Below are 11,853 nucleotides of genomic sequence, written 5' to 3'. Positions count from 1 at the left end.
AGAAGCATCATCAAAGTCTAGCTTTCTAAAAATGGTGCTTTAATGAGCTCGGAGCCTAAACGACATGTGAGTTTAACAAGCAGGTTTGACAAACAGGAACATAACTGATGAAGGTTTGATACTTCTGTTTTTAAATGGTACATCAGAGACACCATCTTTAAGGCCCCCCCTCCCCCTAAACACGGCCCTGCTCTGATTGGCCAGCTGCGACAGTGATAGAGCTATTTGGTCACGTGTTATAAATGCATGTTTGCACGTCTGGCAGTTCCAACCCGGAAAAACAGAGGACTGACCTACAAATCAAATAAAAAGCCTATGTCCCCTTTAATAAAACCCTGTTGTATTTGGGTTCAATGAGATGAAGTGTGGTATAATGTGTCAGAATACAAAGTGAAAATTGACAAACTACTCAGGTGGTACAAATGAAATACATTTAATGACATATTTAGCACTTAGTTTTTGGATTTACAAATTTAAACACCTTCACCTGAGGTGATATCCGATTTACAGCACAACACATTGAAAGAAAAGAGTCAAAATACACACAAACAAACAGCTATGGAGTTAACTTATTACCATACACAAAATAGGTTAATTGCAAATGTCTTAGTGCTGATTAAACCTGTGTAAAGAACTGGATGGTGAATATTGAATGTCAGTGTCAGGTCAGTTGTGAAATTATATCTGGTGAAAAGCTGCAAAGACACAGACCAGATTAACCATTTGCATTAATTGACCCCTTTCTATGTCAAGTATGAGATACTGAATAAATACAGAATAAAAAACAATAAATTAACATTGGAGCTGAAATGTTGGAGCAGAAACATCAAACACACCACCCAGATTTTCATAAAAGTATACGGTAATGAAGTTGTAACCAAGCAGTTGATTAGTCATTATTGAAATACATTTGAGATATTCAATTTACCCATGTATTCATAAGCGTACATAGTATTTTTTGCCTGTAAATGAAGTTATTTTAATGTCAAATACATAAATTGGCACTGAGATAAAACTGAGGGCAAAATATTCTGTTAAATCACATTTTGTATAATTTCTCTCTCTCTCTCTCTGAGCAGCTGTAAAAGACGCTGTAAACTCAAAAGGATGCTTGTATAAAAATATGTTTTTCAAATATTTAATGAATAAAAATAACCCAACAGTCAGTTACAAGCTCAATTTTAACACAAATACATGCATGATATTTCCACCTGTCTGTGTCCAGTGAATGCATCTGGACCTCTTTGATCAGAGTCCTCGGAGCTCAACGTGGTCGTCGCTCTGGTTTCAGTTTGTGTGGTGGTGTTGTTGTGTTGATGCTGATTAAAGACCCGGTTCTTCTAGTGCAAAGGTGGGTCTCTCAGTCCGCTTTGTCTGTTTGGGAAACTAGCAGATCTTCTGCAGCAGTTTGTCCTCTCTCAGTCCAAACTGGACACTCACCGACATCTCTGCAATGAACCTTTCACAGGCCATCTTGGTCACCTGTTTGCAGTAGCGAAGGTCAATCTGACAGATGCTTCCACAGCGCTTGAAAAAGTTCAGGGAGTGATCTGTGACCCGGTTACAGACTAGACACAGAGACGGAAAGAAGTGTGAATCAATCAGGGGTTTGACATTTAAAGGTCATTTTGTGTCAGATACTCACTGGAAATCGTTTCATTTCCTTTGCTTTTTTTTTCCCTTTTAACCTTGATGTGCAACTTTTCAGCCCATCAAAAGGAGATTTCTTTGGTTTCCGGGCAAGCAAGCAAGCAAGCAAGCAAGCCCAAAACCCCAGATTTGATCAAAAATTAACTTACAAGCAGATTATTACAAATGGGTTACCTGGTGATATATGAAGTGCTGGATTCTTTTAAGGCCAGAATGATGTTGGTTTTTGGGGGGGGGGGATTATTTGTAGCGAGGACAGTGGAGAAAAACAGAAACTGTGTGGAGAAAGAAAGCAAGAGGGGAGCTGGCTGCTTTCCACAAACTAAATATACCTTCATTGTTTTCCCATCTCAGGCTCCAGCTCGACTCGTCAAGATTGCAAATATTATTTCACATTTTTCCGGACTTATCCTTAATTTCTAGGATTTTTTTTTTCCAGACATTTTCCGTCCTGGAAAAATGCAACAGTATTTTTGTATTTGTATGCCCAGTAGGTTTTTATGTTCAGAGTTAAATTATCTTACAATTACTGAGGCTGTAATCTTTGATCGTTATCTGTTGTATTGTTTGTAAAAAAAAAAACAAGATTACAGTGCCAATGTTTCGTGACGTGGTTTTGTTTCCACTTTAGGAACACAGATACCGGCGCAGTATCGCTCGGGATCTTAAACTAACTGGTTCCCTACACGGGCACGAGTGGGAACTCCCCGGGAGGGGCAAAGGTCAGGTCACAGCAGCAGGCTCTCACCGGACAGGTTAATCTCTGTGAGGGAGTCTCTGGTTGTGGTCCCTGCGGCGGTCAGCAGGTTGACTGACTGGTCGTTGATGTGGTTGCAGTAGCTCAGGTCCAGCCTGGATAGCAAAGGCATCTGCCGACTGATCAAACGCAGAGACGTGTCGGTGATGTCCAGCCCCGCCAGCCGCAGGTCCTCCAAGTTACGCAGCTTGCAGCGGGTGTCCAGCTGACCTGAGGTGGGTCAGACGAAGAGCGTGTAAAAAAAAACAATCCCATCAGAAATTAATCGAGACAATCTGTGCAGCCTTGGTGGTGGGCTCAATCAACATGGATCGAGCCCCGCAGCAATGAAACTCATAAGAGGTGCTGCTTCTGGGGACGCCACCCTCAGGCCTCTCTACTGGTGGGGGTGAACTTTCTACCACACCCTTTTAAAAAATTTGACTTGAATCCAATCAATGTTTAAATTCCAAATATTGGTTTCCAAATATAGGCTTTAAGTGAAGCTTGTATGAGGGTGACGATATCCTCCAAAAGCCATAGGTAAACACTTTCTGAGGTGAACGTATATATATGTAAGTAAACATGTGTTGTGTCACTTCAATGTTGGCGGGGCCCGATCAGAGATGGTTGCCACCCTAAGCGTGCCGAGTTACCTGGTCTGTTATCTGTAGGAGGTGAGAGGAGGTCTCTCATCTGGGCGTCTTTCAGGCCCTCCACCCACTGGACGTCCAGAGTGCGGAGCAGCGGGCAGCTGGAGGTGCAGAGGGCGGACACGGCCACCCAGGAGCAGCCCGACAACTTCAACACTCGCAGACCTGAAACACAGGAGAGAGAGCTGTCACAACACTGACGCACAAAACAAATACAGGACTTACTCACAAGGCAAACACTAGACATTTCTCCTCACTGTCTGCAGATGAGAGACACACACACACACACACACACACACACACACACACACACACACACACACACACACACACACACACACACACACACACACACACACACACACACACACACACACACACACACACACACACACACACACACACACACACACACACACACACACACACACACACACACACCTGGTAATCTGTTAATGAGCCAGCTGAGTTGTTTCTTGGATATGTTGGTCCAGCTGAGGTCCAGGGCGACCGGCTGCCGGCGGATGATGCCGCTGAGCATGAGCGGCGTGATGGAGGTGCAGCGGTTCAGGTCGATCTTCGTCCAGAGTCTCTTATCGCAGCACCTGAACGTCAAAAAGTCCAATCATGTTTTCAGACTTTTTGTGCAAAACCCGGGTTCAGTTGAGTTCAAGCTCAAAAGCAATCTGAGCCAAACGCAGGAAGAGAGACGCTCTGTGGGTTCTTATTATTCCCTCACATGTGGCGAATGTAAGTGTGTGTCACTGCTTTGTGTGTGTCGCATATTTACCATCGGTTCCACGTCTTGCACACTCGCATGCACACACACAGCTCCTTGTGTGCGAGATAGCCGAACACCTTCATCCAGACCTCGCGCTGGATGACGTGGGTCTTCCCGTCTCGTAGAGGGAGCCTGTCGGGTGGCGGGCTGATGGGAGGCGGCCGGATGACGTGGCGCTCCATCTGGACGCACTTGGGCGGCGAGCGGGGGGGGACGGGTCGGTTGGTCGGGGTGCTCCTGTTGAAGCCCAGCGGAGTGATCGGACTCGGGTAGAAGTGCCGCAGCTCCCACGAGTTTCCGTTCATCTCTTTGGTCCTGAGGTGGGGCCTCTGATCGCCCAGTTCGTTGCCGTTGCGGAACGGCCTCTTGGGTTCCTCGTTTTCTGTCTCCGGCTCCACCTTGAGCGGTTGACGGTTCTCGTTGGCCAAGCAATCCTCCGTCTTCTGGATTTCCTGGTTCAGTGCTTTGCTCAGCTCTCTGCTCAGCTCCCGGTTGGGTAAGCGGCGTTTGCGGCGAGCTTTTGGTCGCGGGCCCTTTTCCTGGGTTTCGCTGCCGCCCTCGCTGCTCGGGCCGGCCTGCGGGGAGCTGCAGAGTGACTGGTCGCTGTCTGCAACGGCGGCTCTGATGGCAGGATTCAACAGTTCGTTTTTGCAGTCCCTCTCGTTCACTCTGTCCTCGGCCTCTCCCACGCGCCCTTTCCGCTCTACGCCTCTCCAGTAGTGAGCTTCCCTATCCTCTTCATCTTCGTCCTCGTCTGCCTCCTCATCCTCCTCTTCCGTCTTAATTTGGTGCAGGAGTTTCGCAAAGTAAGGGTCGTCCGCCTTTTCCTGTGGGACAAGAGCACAGCAATGCTTCAGCTACGACACAAAATATAACATCATAACAGACCTAAAGAATGTCAACACCTGACTGAATAACAAGACGCCATGTACCTTCTTCCTCATGAAAGCATCCTCCTCCTCATCATCATCAAAGAGTTTCCTCTTCTTCCTCAGTTTGTCCTCAGGCCTGGGCCGGGGCAGGTTGCTGGGCGACAGCAGCGGCGGCTGCTGTCGGAGCAGAGCGTCCTCGGGTCTGTACCTGGGCGTCTCCTCCCTGTCGGGCCTCCTCTTGGCTGCCGAGGAAGAGTCGCCCTCCTCCTTCAGAGGCTTCTGCTCCCTCAGCAGGGAGCCGGGGAGGTTGGAGGCGTACTTGAACCCGGGACCCCGCTTTTGCTTCAGCGCCAGAGGGACAAAAACGCAGGGAGACAACTTTATACCTTTAGACTATGGTGGCGGGATAAACAAACTTCGCTAAATCAACCGCCTATGCTGCACCCGCAAAACTGATATGTAGTAAGTAAGCGGTTTCCTGCTTCTGTGACTGACAGCATAAAGGTTGTGTTTAAAAAAACTAGAGTACACACAGGATGTGGTGAGCAGACAAAATATTGACAGAAGAGATGCAAAAAAATAAAGTAATGATATGAGTAATATCCAAATGAACTCCTGTATCTCCACTGAAGCCTGCAAATGCTCACACACACACACACAAACACTGCAACCTACCCCCCACACCCACACCCACACACACACTCGCTGAGCTGTCAGATCGAAACCAACACGTTCACACCTCTACGCATATACTCACTTTCCCGCTTTTTCCGGCGTGGTTGCATTTAGGACACTCCCAGCAGTTGGGCAGCTCGTCGTTCACGACCCCCGAGGCGTCATTCACCTGTCGGGTAACAAAAAGCAAAGTGAGCAGGATTTTACGGCGAGGGGCTGGCTCAGCGGCGCCCCCGCACACAAGCAAAGGGAAGTAAGAGTGTCTGGTGAGGTGCGTCTGTCAGAGTGATTCACGGTCTAACCTCAACCAGACTTTGGCTTTGCACAGACTTTGCTTCTTGCATTCAGCAGGAAAAAGGAAGGAAAATAAAAATGCCCTCCCAAGTTCCACTTAAAAGTCGACTCTATTAAATGTCAACATATTTCCTGTAAAACTCTGATGTAATGTTTGTAAGCTGCTGCAAAAAATAGTCATGCATATCAAGGAAGAACTGGTTTGACCTGTTGTGTTCTGAAAAGGGTGTGTGTGTGTGTGTGTGTGTGTGTGTGTGCTACTTCACTGTTTTCTCTCCCTTTCTTATTGCGTTGCTATGAGACCTATTTAACATACTGCACTGTAAACTAAGACTAACTTCATTTAAGGCTGCAGAGGCAGACACATCTACATTTAGCACTGTTGCTTTGTTTACGTTGATCCTCAGTGACTAAAGTCTGTGGTGTCTCATAATCAATCTCACTCCATCATAGATTGTCAACAGTTGAATTTGATCTCGAGCCGAATTCCGTTTTAGCACACAGCGTATTTGGCCACCTGCTCTTGAACACGTGGTTGCCGTGGGAGTCAAACCCTCAAACATGTTGGTCTCACATCTTGGGTCAGGACGGATTGTGCATGAAAGTGCAGCGATGAGTCAACATGTCATTACCTTCCACTGTCATCAATCCAAGCACATGAGTCATTCAGGATTCCTGGCATGTTACCGTATGACAGCGTGAGTCACAGAGTGAAAGAATGCAAGAGGAAGAGGTCTTTTCACTTCTGTACCTTGAGGCAGTTGGGATGGACGATCTCGTTGCAGATGGAACACTCCATGAGCATGAAGTTGAACTTGTCCTCCTCGTCCTCCAGGGTGTCCTCTTTCCCTGCCTCTTTGCAAACCACACACACCGCTGTGTGGGGCAAAACCGGCTGCACAGATCAAACACACACATGTTGATGTTACGCTGCACCTTCTCTACCCGGGCTTGGGACTTATCAAGCAACCCCTTGCACTTGTAATCACGTGTTGCCGACTCACCGCTATGCACTGTCTCATGATGCAGGACTGCTTCATGCGCCCCGGCCCTCCAAACTTCTTCATGTCCTTGCAGAAGTGACACTCGCCGCACTCCGTCCGGAGACACGCCTCGCACTTCCTGCACCGCGTCCTCCTGCGTCTCGCTCCCGACGAGCTGCGGTTGGACGGAAGCTTAACGGCCGCCGACGTCCCCATCTTGGGCTTTGGCCGGTTAGCGGCCCGTTGCTACAAAGACGAACAATGAGAGAGGTTAGATAAAGTCAGAATCAGAAATCAACTCTGTCAGCCATCATGCTTTCTGTTTATCGCAAATAATGCCATGCCTGCCTAATCTCTGACACGTGCTGCGTTTGTAAAAAAAATCAAAATAGCATTCGGAAAAGGAAGAACGTGGGAATAAAACCAGAAATCTCTCAAATCATCGGCTTTTCATTGTTGCCATGCAAGGACGGAACGCTGAGAAGGAGACGAACGTCTTTACAGAGAGTCTGGCTGCATAAAGAAGGGTTACCTTGGCAACACATTTTTGTCTTGCTGGTGGCAACTGGTTGGTTGGAGATAGAAATGGAAAACGGATGAAATGAGCTCACCAAAGAGGTTAGGGGGGACTCAGGTGAGGCCGTGTGCATTTTCCTCATTTACTGTCCATTACACACATAAATACTCCAGTTTAACCTGGAATCGATTAATCGATCTAATCCGAGTTCGTTTTTTAAATGCATGATGCAACATAACAGCTCCCAGACTGTGTGTTGCCGTCTTCAGAGTGGTTATTTTCTCTTTTTCTTTGCGGTTTAAACAAACACCAGAACCAGCAAATGTTCACAACACAAGGCACAGTTAAAGGAATTCAAAGACATTAAAACAGGATATGAAACAAAGAGCATAAAAGAGCCAGCCAGCAGAGCGTGAGCACTCAGCTCATTCCATATCCCTGATGGGTGAAAGCTTTTTTAAAGGCTTTTCTCTTCTTAAACAGTGGCGGTGCGGACATGTCTTACAGGAAAAACAGGGTGCAGCCGAAACAAAACACTTTTGTGACTGACCCGAGAAAAGTGAAAGCAGACCAGAATCAGCTGAGTGTGACAAAGAAAGCAGCCGCTCACATTCATGTTGTCCTGGTTTCATCTACCGTCTCCCAGATATCAATGTCGGCTTTACACACGCAGCAGGAACGCAGGGCGACGGGGCAACACTAAACTCTTTGATGTACAGCCGAAAAGCCAAAGATGAACTTGCTCATGTGGTTAGTTTACATGACATCACTTTGAAAGTTTGATGACCACACTATGCTCTCTACTCTCCCTCAGCTGGCAAACTTTTCTTTGTATTGTTCAATTAGAAAACAATACAACTGTACTGTCTACTGCACACGCGTCCAACTCCAATGTTGTTTAAATCAGCATCGAGTGCAAAAAGCTACATAAATCAACAAAAGTGATGTCATCGAACTCCAACAATGATGCCATCCAGTATTTGATTGTCATGAACAGAATAACTGCTATGATGTCATCTGAACTAAGAGTTACAACTATGATGTCATAAAATCTGGTTACAACAATGTCACATGTGAACGTTTCAGAACAAAATGAACCTTATGAATCACTCATCATCAACATTGTTTTGATTGTTATTATATTATTCATGCAGCTCCAGGGCCTGACACTGTTGTAAGCAACATTGGAAGCAACACCATCCGTATGTTTACTTTATAATTTCTTGCCTTCTAATGTAACATTTTTAAATAACACTGTTGCCAGGGTTACCCAACAAAGTGGCACATCTACACTGAGGAGGGAGTAAGAACAAGTGCTACAAATACAGATACACTGTGTCTGCAGATATGCACAAACAACAGTTCTGGAATGTTTTTCCAAGCTATGTAATTTTGAATACAACACACATTCCCATGTTCTTGTGTGTGTGCACAGCTATATTGCGCAACCTACTTGTCTGACACAAGTGTTGTTATCACACCCGTCATCAGGTTTGGCTGAACAAAGCTGGGCCAACAGTTCATTTTGTGTTGGTATTGCATCTCATCATTTCATACGCTCCCCGTTCACAATAATGACTACTAAAAACAAAGGCAGAGCAGTCTGAGGCACTATCAGCTGACCGTCTTTACTGTAATTCTGTGGAGTAACGCGTCAGGAATTTAGGATCAGTTTACTGAGAGGCCTTTGAACAAAAAACTGTTTGAACTCGGTGCTCTGACTCAGCATCAGTGGGAGGAAGTCGTAACCATCTGCACATAAAGTACATAAAGTGTGTGAAGGTGTGGGTCACATCACCAATGCGTCAGAACAAAATACAGCCTGACTGATACTTGAATATTTTTCCTGAAATTGGAATAAAAAGTATAAGAGCACATTCTGAGCAGCAAACTCCACTCAATACTAAAAGATACGAATACAACAACATATTCAGATTGAGGTTTTGTCATAAGGGTCAAATGTAGCAAAGAATGTATCCTTTGCTTGTCTGTTACTGGAACAAAATAGGTCACAATTATAAACGGTGACTGTTGGTGAGAGTTGTGGGTATAAACAGTGTGTGAGCAAGCACAGAATAAACCACATAAGTGTTCATTCACACTGCTGATGTGCTACTCCAGAGTTCAAGCAGCAGTACATTCCACAGCGAACCAAACTTTCACTTTCCATCTGAGACAATGCTGTACTGGAGAACAAGTGCAGCATACAAACAATATTTGGAAACTCTTATATTTGCTTAATGAAGGATTTCTGGATGACACTGGTTTGTTACTAGAAGGTGCAGAAGAGAAAAAAACTTCCCATCATGTATTTAGCCTGTACTGTGCACAAACACTGTTAGTGTTATCACCTTTATATCCTCTTTATACCATGCAAAGTCGCCCTCTAACTGGTTTCTACTGCTGAGTAACCGCTAGAATGCTGTGGCCCGCCGCTTCCCTCTTCCTGCTGCAGAAAACCAGAAGATGATGAAACAAATCCTAACGTGACTTATGCTGCGTTCAGGCAAGTTGGAATTCTAGATGTGACACAAGTTTACCAGTTGTGATGTACATGCGACCTTTGAACCTATGGGGCTGGGAGAGAAATGGAGACAGAAACTGCAGAATACAACAACCTGGTGTGTTTTGCTTTTGCAGAACAGACAATGATTGGAACTATTCTATACATTTCTGTATTATGATCTTCTGCACCTCCATGTTTATACTTTCTGTGTTTCAGAGAATGCACTAAACGTGTGTACATGCCACTGGACCATCTGGCATGTACCAACTTCTGATGAGCCTAAACGCCAGAGGTCACTGGACCCCAGTTTGGGACTGACCCCACTCAACTAGAGCCAGTCCATTGTTCCCTCTCCCCATCCCCCCTCCTCCTCAGCTTCAGCTTCAATAATACTTTGCATAAGTCCTTCTTAAAGACACAGAGTTACCTAGTCTGACAAATAGGAAGGAAGAGAATCCAAACTAATAATTTAAGAAGGAACAGTTATAGTTATAGTACAGATATAAATAAAGTTTTATCAGTGAGGAGCTCAAACTTGGTGAACTTCAGGTTTTTGGGTCAACTCCAAACCTATGCACAACATATGAGGCCTCCATAACAGTGAAAACACAACAAACATTTTTAAGACTAATATTCCAGACCTGCTTTTCTCCTCAGTGTTTCAACTTGATTCAATGTCAGAATTTCCTAACTGATTTCTACATGTTTACAACCCACGTTTGTGAACTGAGCTGTTAACTGATGATTCAATTAATGAGTAACACATCTCTGTGCGTAACAATATTTCATGCACACAAATACCGGTTTCTACAGCACTCAGCATGTACACTTTGCTGCAGCTCAGAATCTGATTTTGTTTATGACACGTTAACTGATGAACCAGGCCTGCAGCAATCATAAGCTTCTCTCTATGTGAGGCGTTGTGCCAAAAGATTTCTTCACTAAAATACAAGAAGATATAGACACTGCAATAGGTTTCAGAATGCTAAGAATTTTAATTAAACGGTAAATAGGAAATCCTTTGCAAACACACCATGATTTTAGCCTGCAAAAATTTACCTTGAAAATGTCAAATTCACCAGTTAATTTTCAGCATAAAAGACAGTAGAAGTGTTTAAGGATAAAAATCTATCCTCAAAGAACATTTTAAACTAAAATCCAAGCTATAATAAACCCGTTTGTACTCAGTGTTTAGACTACATTAAGGGTTATTACTATGCATGTTTGACATTTGGGCCAATCCTTATAAAAGATGATTAAAATAAATCATTAAAATATGCTGTGATCAGCAGCTGTGGCTGTGTTGAGATGTTAAGAGAACACAGTGTTTCTAGTGGCTGATATTACACAATCATGGATAACAACAACACGGAGAAACACGAATCTGATGAGTTCACGAGCAGTTAAATAATCCGAGAAATCAAAACCGTCTGGTTTCTCTGCAAACGTTCAAACTGAGATAAAAGCGTAAATAGTGGCCCTTTTGAGCAGATTGCGAGCAGAAGAAAAGCTGTGTTATCCTGAGGCCACTGGACAAAACCAGCATTCCGCTCTGAAAACACACACCAACACACACACACATACAAACACACACACTGACCAAAACACACGGATACATACACACACAAACACGCAGGGGACAGACGTAAACACGAGAGCACTGACCTGCTCAGATTCTGAATCATATTCGTCCTCTTCTCCGCTAAGTGATAAAGCCATGATGTCCGCTCCCTCTCATCGTTCGTCCACGGATCACAAAACTAACATGGCTGAAGGATCCAGCTTCAGCTTCAGCCTACTCCTCCTCCTCTTCCTCCTCCCTCATCTGCATACAGGAACAGGCTGCCCCTTTTTTTTAGAACAACTTTATTGAACAATACAGGGAACAAATCCATCAGAGTAAGTACAAGTAATGATATTTAAACACGCGTACACGGTTAAATATGATGGTAAATAGACAGTACGTAAATATAATATCAGACATGTGAAGTGTTAAAGTATTTAATGTACATTTGATTTGTTCTGTTGTTATTTTTTTTTTATCCACTATAGGAACTTTACCCTGATTAGAAGTGAGTTCAATTCAGTCAACACTACATTTTATACTATAATAAACTATATATGAAAATGAATATTTCTAAAATGCGTAATGTATTTATAAAATACAATGAAAAAAAGAGAGGTTA

At 44.4% G+C, this 11,853-nt stretch overlaps 1 protein-coding gene across 2 annotated transcripts; it reads right to left on the bottom strand.

The window, feature by feature from the left end:
* Positions 1-409: 409 nt before the first annotated feature.
* kdm2ba (lysine (K)-specific demethylase 2Ba) lies at positions 410-11,483 on the bottom strand. Of its 2 annotated transcripts, none has more exons than XM_076154039.1 (10): positions 11,333-11,483; positions 6,666-6,890; positions 6,413-6,556; positions 5,450-5,536; positions 4,753-5,043; positions 3,830-4,647; positions 3,481-3,644; positions 3,043-3,204; positions 2,399-2,617; positions 410-1,568 (listed from the first exon to the last, which is right to left on the bottom strand). In XM_076154039.1, exons 1-10 carry the CDS (start codon positions 11,384-11,386, stop codon positions 1,387-1,389), a joined length of 2,346 nt encoding a protein of 781 aa, XP_076010154.1. In that variant the 5' UTR covers positions 11,387-11,483; the 3' UTR covers positions 410-1,386. The 2 variants fall into 2 exon arrangements, with proteins under 2 accessions (XP_076010154.1, XP_076010155.1); XM_076154040.1 differs by having other exon boundaries at positions 4,753-5,034.
* Positions 11,484-11,853: the final 370 nt, after the last annotated feature.

Source organism: Genypterus blacodes, unplaced genomic scaffold (assembly GCF_046128005.1).
Source record: "Genypterus blacodes isolate CSIRO-AG114 ecotype Tasmania unplaced genomic scaffold, CSIRO-AGI_Gbla_v1 ptg000061l_1, whole genome shotgun sequence".
NCBI classification, from domain to species: Eukaryota; Metazoa; Chordata; class Actinopteri; order Ophidiiformes; family Ophidiidae; genus Genypterus; species Genypterus blacodes.
Note: the sequence above shows the minus strand (reverse complement) of the source record. Positions and strands in the feature narration are given on the sequence as shown.